The sequence below is a fragment of the Melanostigma gelatinosum genome (assembly GCF_949748355.1).
Source record: "Melanostigma gelatinosum genome assembly, chromosome: 3".
NCBI classification, from domain to species: Eukaryota; Metazoa; Chordata; class Actinopteri; order Perciformes; family Zoarcidae; genus Melanostigma; species Melanostigma gelatinosum.
In genome coordinates this window covers 16,741,686-16,756,281 of record NC_136636.1, presented here as the reverse complement: position 1 = coordinate 16,756,281, position 14,596 = coordinate 16,741,686, and the positions used below count along the sequence as shown (strand labels likewise).

Below are 14,596 nucleotides of genomic sequence, written 5' to 3'. Positions count from 1 at the left end.
AGAAATTCTATTACTTTTCATTGTTGTGGGCTGGAAGTAATCTAAAGGAGGTAGATCTCAGTCTCAAAATATGGAAAAGTTGAAAACAAAACCGTGCGACAATCTGCATGTAGCATTTGTAGTTGGAGTGAACTGACCCGTTCAGTGAAATGACCGATGCTTTTCTGATATAATTCAAACCTCTTTTACTGCCAAACGTCTTGTGGGATGCTGTAAATTGTCAGTGACTTATGAATCTGTGTTAGCTCCTCCTATTTGTATGCATTACCTGAACATACGGTGTATGAAAAATAATCTTCCCATTCAGAAATGACTTTGGAAAAATATAATGGGTGTTAACTCGCTGAAATTCAAAACAAGCTGTATTTGTCTCAGTGTTGCACTACCTGTGTGCGTTTGAGTCATGTCACCTATATGTTAAAGTAAGTAGAATTAAAGTGTTCTACCTGTACTGGACTATCACTGTTAAGTAGAATATGTAAGCCTTCATGGCGATGAGGGATAATGGTTATGACTCTTCCAACAGACTCAGCTAATAGCTTCTGCTCCAGTACCATTATGGATGTCAGACCACTTGTGTTCCGCTCTGATATATTACAGTCAACTGCCTTTTTTTCTGCTCTGTGTACACAGTAAATGCATGCACCTATTTCTATAATGTGGGATTAATACAGGGCATAAGGCGCAGATCGTTTGGATGTTGGATAGCTCTTTATCTCGGGTATATCAGTGTGAATAATGTGTGTGTGCGGGGGAGGGGGGGTCACAGGATAGGGGTGGTGTTTGGGGAGGGGTTGAGAAATGATCTCACACAGAGATGCTCCATAAATCCCTCTCATAATTGTTTCCCTACTTGGTGTGCAGTCTTGCTCCATAAAGGGGCAAAGCCAAGGGTGCTCTAAATGTCAGGGGAGTGGCGCGCTGATGAATTACCTTTTAAAGATATCAGAGAGAGGCGCGTTTCACGTGAAAAATGAGCCCAACTCGGAGCGCTCGGAGGCCCTGTCCGACTGAGCATATCCCCCCCCCCCCCCCCCCCCCCCCCAGGGGAAATTTGTCTTTTTATCAACTGTCCAGAGAAGTCACAGCGTATTCTAAATTAATAAATCAAAGAGATTTAGTTTGCTCTGTTCTCTTATCTCTGATGTGCCCGTTTTTCTGTGGAGATCACCTATCACCTGCAGACGTGTGTGTGTGTGTGTGTGTGTTTGGCCTGACAGTAGAGGTGACCCACAGGTGATCTACATGTGACTAGTTTAGTGTTAGCTGGCATCACGAGCCCACATACACTTTGGTCTGTCTTATTAACCCTCGATTGAAAGTAGATATGTCATGAACACACAAATAGTCTGAAAACTTACTGCAGCTTGTGTGAGCATGTGTGTGTGCGTGTGAAGACCAAGGCAGCAATGCAGCTGATAATGCTTGCATAGATGTTAGTCAAGGTAGCTGAAGTGGTGCTAGTTTGAAACAGAGGTGGCAGGATGTCTGTTTGCCCTTGGCCTGTCTGGGACAGCTATCATTACAGACCCGGTGCCTCTGCTGATAAGAGCACCCGGGACTTCACAGCACACCGGCTGCCGCCGCAGAAACCTGCTGTGATAGCTCATCCTTATAGAAACATATTTTACACATTACTCAGATGGCTCTTTGACCATAGAGTATTGGCCAGATGAAATTGAAATGCATGGTTTGGTTCCCTGATTATCTCCACGCAAACATCAGTAAAATATTGCCACTGGTCTTGCTGAAATAAATCGGGAGTCATGGGAGCAACTGCGGCAAGTTTGGAAATTCATCAGAATAGCAGAGCTGCTGAGAGGCTCAACACTTTCTCTCTCTAGTTCCCTGATTCAGTTCTTCAGACCATCTGGACTTTTGGCAGTTGTAAACTCGGTGTTATGAGAGATAGAACAGACAGATAATCTTTCTAATTCTGGAAGAATGAAATTAAGTTTGTAGCAGAAATGTCCCCGGTACACATTCTTGAGGAATAAGTCCTCAAATAACAACACAAGAAACATCTGGCAAAGCATTTGATTGATAAGATTATAAAATATACTTTTCCAATAAATCAATTAAAGTAATATGGTGAAGTGTCGGCTGTCCTAACTCCAACAACAATGATGAACAACTCTGCACCAGCTACTTCTTCACTTACAAAGCAAAGGACAAATTTGTCAGATTTGTCATTTGTTACATAACATGAAATCACTTCAATAAAAAATCAATTCTTTGACCTCTACGTCTTTGATTCTGCCATTTTCAATTTAGTTTAAAGTGAAATTTATTTTCAGGGTTTTTTTTCTCTCTCTCTTCCCTTCATGAGCGAGAAATTGCCTTTTCGGGCTGTGAAAGCAGCCACTCATTCGTGTTAATTTCTCTGTTTCCATCAATCGTCCTCCCCCTCTCTCTGGGTTTTTAATGTTTATCCCCATCTGTAGGCCTGCCTCTATCCTCCATTCTTCCTTTGTGTATACGTCTATGAATTTTGAGAAAAACATGTTGAGGAGCTCCCCTTGGTGATGGCAGCAATTTGGCTTTCATATATTCCTATCCTCCAGACACTGCTTAGTGCTTCTGTAGTGTGTGTGTGTGTGTGTGTGTGTGTGTGTGTGTGCGTGCATTTGTTTTACAGAATGCTAAAGAGTAACGAAACTCGGCTTTCTTTTACCTGCATTTTTGGGGAGAGTTTGACAAAATGAAGGTGAACAGTCAGCGAAAGATATATTTGTTTTAGCCAATGCCATGTGATTGTGATTATTCAAAGGCTTTCAGCCTACAATAAAGGAGGTAAGCAGTGAATGGGGGACAGTCCTGGCTTATTTCATACCTCTAAACTGACAGCTCGTCAAACGCAGTAAATGAAAAGTATGGGGAAAGTGGATAATGATCGTTTATTTGTGGAAAATTCAATCCAGGGGTTTAACAAAGCTGGACTTGTCGGTTCAGAGGCTTGTCTAGTTTTGGTTGGCTGAGTAATTAAATCAGAGAAGCTAGTGAAGTTCTCCTCAGCTCAGTGTCTCGTTTCCTCTTTAATCAGGCGGCTATTAAACCTCTGATTAAACTTCCCATCTTCTGACTTCAGCTTAGCTATTAAACACAGACTGAAAGCATGTTTGGTGTGTGTGTGTGTGTGTGTGTGTGTGTGTGTGTGTGTGTGTGTGTGTGTGTGTGTGTGTGTGTGTGTGGGTGGGTGGGTGTGTTACAGGAAGAAAAAGAAAGACAGGTAGTGTAAATACAATATCAGTAATAAGAGTCTGAGGTAGAGAGGAAACAAGACTCACGTTGATGGGTCGTAGTGTTATTCCACCACAACCTGCAGCGTGTTATTCCACTTCTTGTTGACTAGATGATGAATACTTCTCTTCACAACCATAAATCAATTTCACAAAGTACCACTGACCTGTGAGATATATCTGTGACTTCATGTTTCAACTCAAAACACACATATTGATGCATTGAGGCACGCATGCACAACCTTTTTTCTTTTTCTTTTTCATCACCACGTAAGCCTCTTAAATCCTCCCAACTCAAACACATATTCATGGAAGTGGCTTCTGTCTCCACATGCTGCAAGTGACATATGACCTCCTCCAAGGTCCTCTCAGATTCCTCCTCCTGCAGTCCTCAGAGATCAGCCAGATTAGACTGATACCCGGCCACCGTCGGCCGAGCTGCCTGCACGCATCCATTCTTATGTACTCAACTTACTGCTGCTGGCACGGGCAAGTTTGTTCAGCAAGGAGAGTTGACCTTTGGTTTACTAACAGAGAAAACCTGGTGTTTTGCACTTTATTTAGGGCTCATTGTTGGAGTTTTTTCATCTAAAAATCTGAGAATGTATTTGTGTTTGTTATGATTATTGAAAAACAGGTGCAAAAGAATCAACGATACAAAACTGGGTTTAAATCCGATTACAACAACTATTTTTAGACCCTGAAGTTTAAGCATTTATTGCTTTTTTATACTTTCTTTGAGGGACTATGGCAGATAATCAGCAACTAATTTACATTTCTTCTTTTTTTTCACTTTTTATAACCAGAAGCATATTCTGAGTTGTGCTCATTTCAAGAGGACCTTGTTTTTTTCTGAAAACTGGGGTTTATAGTGTAGCAGGAGTCACAAAGAGAACGTTTGGATGCAGGGGCACATTAAAGTCTGAGTGAAAGACTGTTTCGACTTTATCGTCTCCTTTTGAAAAGTATTGAGTATTTTTCTGTGTAAACTGATCAACCAGAAAGCAATGAGTCTTAACTATTTTTGCCAATTCACTATTGAGTGAGTCTTATTGTGTGTGCTTCTACAGCCCCCGTCATACTAAACGAGTTAAACTGGACCCAGGCGCTGGAGAGGGTCTTCATTGAAAACCGTAAGGAGGACGGCTCTCTGCGCTGGCAGGTGTTTGGCAGTGCCACAGGAGTGACTCGATATTACCCAGGTAGGCCGCAGGTTACGGAGTCGACTGTCTGCATTATAACTCAAACCAAGATAAAGTCTAAATTGACCCTAAGGCTCCTCGGCTGCAGAACATTGGCAATCGCTTATCAGATGGCTATACTGGTAACTCGATAGACAGAATGAAATTATGATTACTTTGATCTAATCTGATGTGAAATATCCTACAGTGCACTGTATGGCTTATAAACCTATTTTCTTACTCTCTCCAGCCACTCCATGGAGGGCTCCCAACAAGATCGACCTGTACGACGTCCGCAGAAGACCTTGGTAAGTGCCATCTTTATCAGGATCAAGGCTCGTGATCAGCGTGGTTTCATTTATTTTCTTCCACTATTGATGTCTGTTCGAAATTTTAGGAAGAATGCCAAAACATCCATTATCCTCTTCATGTCAAACATTGTTTTCGGAGGCATTTATATCCTAAATCTGCACATTTGGACTGGGGCGTTATTGGTGATAGCAAGAATGACACTGGTAGGGATGTACAGTACTTCACCAAAAACAAAATAGCTCAGGCCAGCTTTTAGTCAAATATAAGAGGCAGAGCTGTTAACTCACTAGATTTACACATGCAATTTAAGTTTGACTTCAGTACAGTAGCATCAACAGATATAAAGTACCATAACAGTTTTCACTCATAATGACAAAATCAGCTGTCGATGTGTTCAATTCTGATATAAATTTGCCATATTTCAAATAATATACATCTCAATTTGCTGCATTATCCCAGTCCAGATGAGTGTTGGAAGGTGTGAGTTGTGGGCACGAGTTGAGTGTTGAGAGTAAAAGCGATTGTCAGAGCGGACAACCTTTAACCAATACAAAGAGCAGCAGAGTAAAAAAGTGCAGAAAAGTGCAGAATTTAAACTTGTCATTGCAGCGTCTGTGCTGTCAGCAGCAGCAGCGTCATGCTGTCTTAAAATTCTGACACACTGTTGTGATCTCATGTGAACACTAAACTGAAATACACTCTACAACAGTAACGAAATGTAAGCATCAATTTAATTCAATTGCTTCTGATGATGCCTTTGTAGAAAACAAGTTTTTTATATTTTGTGATGTATTTTTCTAAACGGGCTGCTTCAGGCATATTTGCACTCGATGTCTTTGTACTTAATGTACTTAACCACATGCACAAAAAGGGCTTCTACTTTTAAATGCAGCCGTATAATAGGATTCCTGTACAGTGCTTTGTCTCTGGCTCTTGTAGAAGTCCTCGGCTCCTTCTAGCCCGCAGCTAAATAATGGATATTGTTTAGTGGAATGAGATCAAAACGTTTTACTGACCTGTATTTATCTCGGTAAGTGATAATGTTGTTCCATTGTCTTCTGCTACAAGGACAGAGCAAGATAGAGGCTAATGTTTTTGTTTTTAGTGCCCACCTTTGCCTGTGGTTCTCTGTGTAACAGCCCATCCCTGTACAGAGTGCCAGGGCGGGCGAGTGTGACGGGCTGGACAGAACTAGGCTGCGTTTGGCCAAATAGCCCCCTCACCCACCAACCCACGCTTCCTGTCCACCATTCCACTTTCAATCTACCTGCCACTGTCACATTGACTTTGTGGCAGTCCTGCCTGTTGCCTCGTTACAGGTTGGAGTGAACTGGACATAATCATGACAGCAATGTTGATTAGACCTGACCCCGTTTTCTGTCTCTGTCTGGATCCAGTTCAGCCTGAGTGGCTGTTTGAGGTCAGCTCGGGCTGTCGGATGAAGTCGGCGCGCTCAGACTCAACAAACAAAAGACAAGCAAAAGAAGCTTTTACATTCTTATGAAGTTTGCATGAAACTCAAGATCCAAAATGTAGCCGCGTCTGAAAGAGAATGAATCTGTTCATCTTCAGAAGTATATTGAATGTGACTTCAGTTGCTCATTTGATGTGGGGTTTAAAGGCTCAGTCAAGGCTCAGTTTATTCATCCGTAAAAACAGCGATATCACGCTGCTCCAGCCCTAATCAATCGGTCAATCCGTCGCCTCACAGTCTCGTATAAGGAATTTCATACAATCTTTCCAAAACAAAACTAAATTCACCCAAACTGTCTGCCCGCATAGCAGTGGTACGCACTGTTACTCAGCAGTGTGTGTACTGGTAGCTCCGTTAGCCGCTAGCCAAACACACCATCCAGAACAATAAAAATGTGCAAACTTGTGTGTCTGGGCACATAGTGGATGGGAAGTCGGCGATGCAGCTGTGTTATCACTAGCGTCCCCTACCGTCTAGGGGTCGTTAAAGAGTGCAGAGTCAGCAGGCAGTCAATGGCAGTACAAAACAGGCAATAAAAGGTGTTTTAAGAAGGTTTGTGTCACCACAAACACAAAGTCATTGAGCATGCAGCCATATTTGGCCACCAAAGTACGATGCAGTTTACTGCAGCAGAATGCGAGATCAGCCGTGGACAGACATAGAGGTGTGTGCACACCACACGCACGTAACTGATCGCATGATCCTCCTCGTGGAGATAAAGAACAATGAACAAAGATTCAAAGAAATGGAAATCACAGTTTACAACCTCCTTCCTGTACACATTTGTGGTTGTGTTTAAAAAAAAAAAGAGAATAAGCATCAGTAGAGTCAATAATATTTTAACCATTTACTGTAAATTGCAGATATATTTAGACTAAAGAATTTAATCAATCTATGAGTTTTGAAGTGATAGCAAGTTATTATTGGGACGACACTCTTTGTTTGCCTTTCAGCAAAAAAATGAAAAGAGACATTACCTCTTTGTGGCGTATTACCTCAGTGTATCTGCATTCATCAGATCTCTGACAATTGAATTAAGCTATCACCAAAAGTCTCCCTCATGCTTGTGTAAACATAAAAAATGTGGTAAAACACAAGGCGCTGTGCAGCAGGATAAGTCTAAACAAGGATCCTGTCTCCGATCTGACAGCGCTGCAACCAAAGTACACCCGAGTTTAATTCTCTTACACATGTTTTGACAGGGGAGGAACAAGCAAAGAGAACGGCGAGGGAGACTGCTGAGCGGCGGCAGCGCATGTGACAGAGGAAGAGGTGTACTATTGCAGGAACACCTTGTCCCCCCCCCTGGTCTTCCATGTTCGAGCTTTTGCTCATCTGGGAGCCTCCGACATTGCTGTGGCCCGTTGCTAAGCAACTTGTGCCCAGCCGCGCTGAGTGGCGGGGCCGTGGCAGGGAGTGTCATGATATGTCAGGTCAGACTTGTGTTATTATAGTCTAGCACGCTGTCTCCCCGACTGACACTCTGTGGCGAGATCGTCCAATCACACGCGTTACAAAAACAGTCCACAGGGGTTAGGTAAGCCCGTCATGTGTGCTTTATGTGACAGCAATAGATAGCAGCGTCCGTCACAAGACCAGCAACGCAAACAACAACACGAGCATTTATACAGGTCGTACGGATGCTTAGATGAACACAACTCATGAACTTGGGTGTTGAAGTTAAACTGACTTTTGAAATCTCCTCACTTTTCTGTGTAAGGAAATAAATCAGCTTTGGACATGTTTACAAAAAAAAAAAACATTTAAACTTCAAACGTCTGGACATCTGGTTTTTCACATGGCAACAGATGAGTGACATCTGAGAGCCGGCATCGCTTCAAGATGTTTGGGTGTGTGACCGAAGCCCGTCATATTGAGTAGCTTATGAACGTTGATACAAGAGACAAGGCTCATGGTAAATGCTAACACAAGTAACACAAGTACACCAGACTTAAAAAGTCTCCATAAGCTAACATTGCTGAGGATGTTGAATTGGGCCAGGCTCTTTTATTTTGTCTGTCCGTTTACGACATTTGAGAGTTGCCGTCCATCAAGCTGTCAAGTGTGTGCTCCACTCGTAAAGTGGAAGCTAACAAGCAAGGCCAACTCGCCTCGAGTTGGAAAGTGGAAGCTGGGCTGCCAACACTAGCGCTGACTTCCACTAAATGTTACTTTTCGTTCATGTCATTTTAACACCTCGTCATCAAAAGCTTTTTTGTTTGCCGCCTCTATTTCATGGGTCCAGGTGCGGTGATGGCTTTAACCACACTGTCAAAACTCACTTAAATTCATGTGCAGTAAATAATGCACAGGCACAGACAGAACACACTCTGTCTCACACGTCCTCCCATCAACCTAATAGCACTCCTCCCCTCACAAACTCACAAATGCATCAGATCATATGGGCTGGTATGCCAGATTCATACCGGAATGATAGTAACTGTAATACACAGATGCCATCGCATGAACATGCTTCAGTAACGTTTACACTGACTATCTGCGGACAGAGTTCCCCTGTCAAAGATGTGATTTACTATGGAAAGTCAAATTAGGGGCCAGAATTCACGGCCAGTTTGTAGCGTAATAGACCTGTAGCTTTCTTGGGACGGATGCATGGCGGCGTGGCTAACCTGGCCAAAGCTGTCCAGGTGCACCTCTGAGGGAAAGGATCAGAGGGCCGCCTGCCTCCACAGATGGGCTCTCTCCCCGTCTGCTCCCCCACCAACAGCCTCAGGAAAATGAATGGTCCAGTCAACACACTTAATTGTCTCCAATTGCTCTGACATTAATTATTAACATTGGTCCATTATAATGTCTGTTCGTGTTATCAAGGGAAGCGAAGCAGAGGGTGAAGTGAGGCAGAGGCAGAGGGAGAAGCAACGGGGCGAGGAGAGAAATAACCAGAGATAGGCATGGAGTCCTGTTAGCCAAGCGTTGCCAAGATCCCATTACCTCCCAGGTTCACAACAGCATGTAGGCTATATCACATATTGATTTCTTCAAAAAGTCAATCGAACCTCTTTGTAAATATTATGACGGCTGTTCAATCCTCGAATCCCGGGAATACCATTCCCTGTATCTCCTTCTTTCAGTCTCTCCCCCCTAGTTCAGGGAGAAGCAGGGTCAAAAGGAAGACCAGTGTGTTGTGGGTCAGACTAAAGGGAGACACAAGGCTTTAGCTGTCCCAATAAAATATCTGACATTTCAGTTTGATCCAAAATGTGCGAGACACATTTGGGGACTTTTATTTATTTTTTTTAATCTCAAAGAGCCACAGTAACAGGCAAGTGCTTGTCTACTCACAATTGATGCTGATGTGTTCCAATATGCATGACTAATTTAATATTCTGCACTTTATTCCAGAAGTTAAAGTGGTTGAAAAATTGAGCATTACATTTTGTGTGTTCTTTTTCGGCATAACCGAAAATATGGAAATGTGAATCTTGGTACCAAACCTTCCAATAATCAACAGAAAGTGGAATAAATAAACGGCAGACAACATCTCTTTCTCCTGCAGGCTGTCTGGGCGCTGTCCTTCGATATATATATATATATATATATATATATATGTATTTTTTTAATCTTAATTCAATCTTTATTCGCCTGCCACATCCACAGGAGCGCTAAGAGCAGCAGTCCATAAAATAATAAGCCCATCAGCACACCACAAATCCACGCACACATGGGAGCATGCACACAAACACACCTACACGCACACATACACACACACTTACAAACAGTTATATACAGTCCTCCCATTATTCTGTGGTTACTCTGCTTACATCTCCTGTACATGATGGATGCATATCAGAGCTCATACTGTGGAGAACAGACACAATACAGCAAACAAAAAAACAACAAAAAAAATATAATGAAACACGACACACACACAATTCCAAACATACAGTAAGCTTTTCCTGCACACTTCCTGTCGCACATTAGAATGAGCCCAAGCCACTCTGTGTATCATGCTCCGTGTATCTATTGCATGTGTCTGAAATGTATGTAGTAGATAATTCCTCCAATTTAAATGTAATGCGCAACACTTTGTGGAATGGGTCAGGGTGCATAAACACAATCTCCTGAGAGAGTTAGCCCCCCGGCACAGTTAATGTATTGATTTTGCAGCGGTGCGCCATGATAAAAGTATTTCATGAATTCCAATGAGACTCCTTTACCAGACTGCTGCAAAGGAGCAAAAATACAATCAACACAATGCAGAATGTGTCATTGTGTTCGTTGCTTGTCTCATGCATTTCTTTTCGACTGATGGCGGCTGGTGGGGTGTTGTAAGGGTGGGGTGGCTGTGAATGTTGCTGTTTTAATCTCTTATTTGGAGCGAGACCTCCTTCCACCTCAGTGTAAAGAGCACGTCTTCCGCACACACAGGTTATCTTGATTGTACATATTGAAATGGTGTGAATGTTTATATCGTGACATCCGTGATGTACATCATGGCTTTCCAGTTTTGTTTTATGGGCATACAAGTCGCTGCCGCTGCTGTGGCCAGACCTTTTTTTTTTCAATTTATTGGCTTAATAATACATCAAATAATTACAAAAAAGAAAAGCATTGGCCACTGAGAAGCTTTGTCATTTGTTTGCTTGATAATTTACTTTAATAATTAACATCACAGTGCTTTTTTAGGGTTGTAACAAAAATGATAAGACCTGATCAGCTGATGAAGATATAAGGTCACTATGTGATTGATTGGTTCATTTAAATGTATAGTGCCAGTTAAAATAATATGAATATGTTATTCCCACATTACAACTTGTCATAGTCTCTTTAATATTCAGAAGCATGGCCACTTTGTGTTCTTAGGGGCTTTCAAGTGTTATATTTATTGTGGTTTATGTACTTATATGTACAAAGTACCGGTAACCACATTTTCTTTGTATGTGTGTTTCTTCTTTATAGTGCCTGTAGCGAGACCTTGTCTGAAACTGGCCATCTTGTAGGCAGATGCATTCGCATGGCCAACAAAGTAGCCACTGTACTTGTATTTGTGATGTGAGGTTTAACTTGAATACCTGTACGTGATGGAGAGGTATAAACAGGTTGAATTAAATCAGATACAGTTGGACTCAGAAGCTCTCACATTAGTTTATCTTTCAAATGTAAATACAATGGTAATGTCTGAAGTAAAGTGCTTTCACTCTATAATTCAGCACCAGTGGTTACCAATAACTTTGAGTGAACGGACAGAGAGGCCATAGGCTGATATCTTGTGTCTGATGGCTGATGGTTGTGTCGTGCTGGAACAGAATGGGCGACGGGGCTCAGTTCAGCACCAGCCAGGCCCATCTGCTTGTCACCTGGCCTTGGCACGCAGGAGACTGTGTAATGACAGGGAAAGAATGGCATCAGTGGGCAGAAGCTGAGAGGTAATTACTGACTGGAATCCATGCAGAAAATACACATCTGGATCTATGAGTCAGAATGTGGAGAATTATACACCGATATCGGCCTCAATTCGTGATTCTTATCTGTCAGAACCGTAGAACCGCGTATCAGCCTGCAGACCGAAAATCCTTGACTTCCTCCTGCTCTCTCTGATCCTGATGTTCTCTGCTCAGAGGCAAGGAGAAAATTCAATTGTGCTTTAGGCAATAGAAAAGGGGAGAAAGAGAGCGAGTGCTGATACACCAAGACAATCTGTGAGGAAAATCAGCCATGGCAGCACTATAGCTTCAGTGTGGAGTGACGCTATCACGGCTCATGTGTTACTGCTGTCTACTCCATCACTGCTCACATGTTCCTCCGAAACCCCATTACTGCTGATCAATGCTGCCTCTTTCACAGTTGGAGAGAAATGATCTTCTTGAACGTGATATTTTCTCAACAGATTTTAGGGCCAAAACTTGCACAGTTCTCCATTGTGAGATTTTACATTGGGCGCTGTGGAAGATGACCTATAATGACTACTGGTAATAGAAGTCTGCATTGCCTTCTAATTAACATTTAGCCCCTTCAAAATAACTTGGAAGTCCCATTAAAGGACTCTTCGTCTCCATGAGAAATCGACTGACCAGAGAAGTTAATGAAATCCTGCAGTTGGTCTGCAGGCATCAGCCGTCACCAAATGACCCTCCTTCAATCTCCAGTAGGGGTGTCTCCGTCCATAAGCCTGGGGGAGTAAAGACGTGGGCCACATTTTGACGGAGTTTTGGTCCTGCATCGATAATCCCTTTCACAAACCCCATCCGCTCGAAAGAAAGAAGCAGCCACTATGTGGAGTCTTAGCTCTCTCCCCCACTCCCTCTCACTCCCTCAAATTAAGATTTCAGTAATTAAATTGATAAAAGTCATGCATGCCAATATGCCTGATGGTTCCAGACCTGATTTCATACGCCACACAGTTGGAGAGCTGCGGAAGTTCTACCTTTGATGTGGCATTCTTTATTATTGAAAATAATTGGATTATCCCTCTCTCTCTCCCTCACAGTCACACACACACACAGTTTGCCCATGTTCACTCTGGGCATGCTCAGTTTATCGACCTCTTGCGAGGCAGTGCTGGTGCCGAGTCTCCGTTCCATCTGGGGGTTTCAGGCAGCTTTTCAGTAGAGTGGGGCCCCAAGTTGTGTCTGAAAAAAACCAGATTTCAGCAGCCCAGGCAGCGTGCTGAGGGACGTCACTTCAACGCGGGTCAGAGGTCATGCTGCAGGTTGGAGTGGCACCTGCCAGTGAGTGGGAGCGGTGAGACTTGTGGGAGCAGTGGCGAAGTCTACCGGGGCTCTGTTGCTCTACCTCCATATCAGCTTGGCCGAGCATAAGAAAAGAGCCTCTCTGGCCCACAGGCAGCTGGCTTCTCTCCACACTCAGCGGAACGGCTGATAATCAGTAGAAAGAGACCCCTGATGATTACTAACTGCTTGCCTGCTCACTCAGAATACTCACATTTGAAACCCCCCTTCCCAGTATGCAATAGAATTGATGTCATGCAATGTCCATCAATCTCAGCTCTCTTTGTATCAGGGGTGAATGTGAATTTAATTGCCACTGGAACAGAATGAAGGGATTTTGGATTTTCCTCTGCATGTCACCCTCTATCAACTGTGGACAGATGTTATATGTGTGCCGCTTCCAGGACACAAGTTGCCTGGCCTTGAAAGTTCAGTGCCGTCTCTGCCTTGTGGGCCAACGCTGTGCTGAGGCTGACACACACGAAGAACAGCCGTATTTTAGGAGCCGCTTTGCAGCAGAAGTGTAATGGTCATAACTTGGGCCAACAAAGGGGCCGCCAGAGTAAATTATTTGGTCGACGCCCAACTGATGAGTCATAACAGAACATCTGCTATCTTATTTTACTGACGGCACTTAGCACAGTAGAGGATCTCCGCAGCACAGGTTCACACCACTCAGGCTGCTCCTTGACAAGTTCATGTACATTTCAAGTGTCTAAATATATATATATTTTTGTCTTTAAATAATTACAACGGTTCGTTATCTTGAAATTATTATCAGTATCCTAAACAAGTAAGGCAGTGTAAGGTAGTTATTTCACTACAAAAAAGGGACATTTGATTTGGGACATTTTTAAATATATGTACTGTGGATCAACTTATTGGCAGGTTTTTAAAGAAAGGTCTCCAGCACAGCTTATCCTGTACTGATAAATAATGTCACTTTTTTTTTTAAAGAAATTAACTAATTTACGCAATATAAATATTTATCAAAATGGTAATATTTTAATTTCAAAAACCCGTTTTAACACATTTTAGCAAGAAACAAAAGAAAACGATCTTAGCCCTTGTAAAAATAGTAAATACGAATTTGATTTTTGGCACTGATGAACAATTGTATGAATCCTCTGTTTAGACACAAGACGTTAAGTTCCGCTCCCTTTAGATTCAGTTCCAGGCTTTACAGTGGTGGCTTGCGTGCTCAGGAGGTCGTACAGCTCAGTGCAGGCCACTTTCAGTAAATGTGTTATTATATACTTAGACCATAAACTAGCAATTACTTTGGCTTATGCAGTAATTATTTAGAGTGGGCATTGTTATTCAGTGAAGAGGAGTATCTCTATTGAAGTCGGCCGACAGAAGCTGGAGACAACACTGAAGTATATAACACAACTTATTAACTCTTCTAAGCACATAAGCCTTTTCAGTATTCTGTGGCTTAAGTGGGCTCGGCGATGGTCGCTCCATATGGCTCGGCTCATTGTGGCTCGGCTCATTGTGGCTTTTGCTCCTGTCTTTCTAGCAATTCTCAAAGATAATAGGAACAAATTAAAGTCCATTCTTTGTGTCTTTTGTACAGGTATATCCAGGGTGCATCGTCTCCAAAGGACATGGTCATCATCGTGGACGTGTGAGTTTCTTACTCCTTAGTCTCTCTAACTGCCACCTCTTTCAACATTCCCCCCCCCCCCCCCCCCCCCC

General features: G+C 42.7%; 1 protein-coding gene across 1 annotated transcript in view; it reads left to right on the top strand.

Annotated features, from left to right (window-relative positions):
• cacna2d2a (calcium channel, voltage-dependent, alpha 2/delta subunit 2a) overlaps positions 1-14,596 on the top strand; it is a gene marked incomplete at its 5' end in the record, with an annotated part of 147,292 nt that overhangs the window by 108,170 nt on the left and 24,526 nt on the right. The window contains 3 exons of the mRNA XM_079266262.1: positions 4,310-4,441; positions 4,671-4,728; positions 14,475-14,525. Coding sequence (XP_079122388.1) covers positions 4,310-4,441; positions 4,671-4,728; positions 14,475-14,525 — 241 coding nt within the window. The remainder of the gene's footprint in view (positions 1-4,309; positions 4,442-4,670; positions 4,729-14,474; positions 14,526-14,596) is intronic.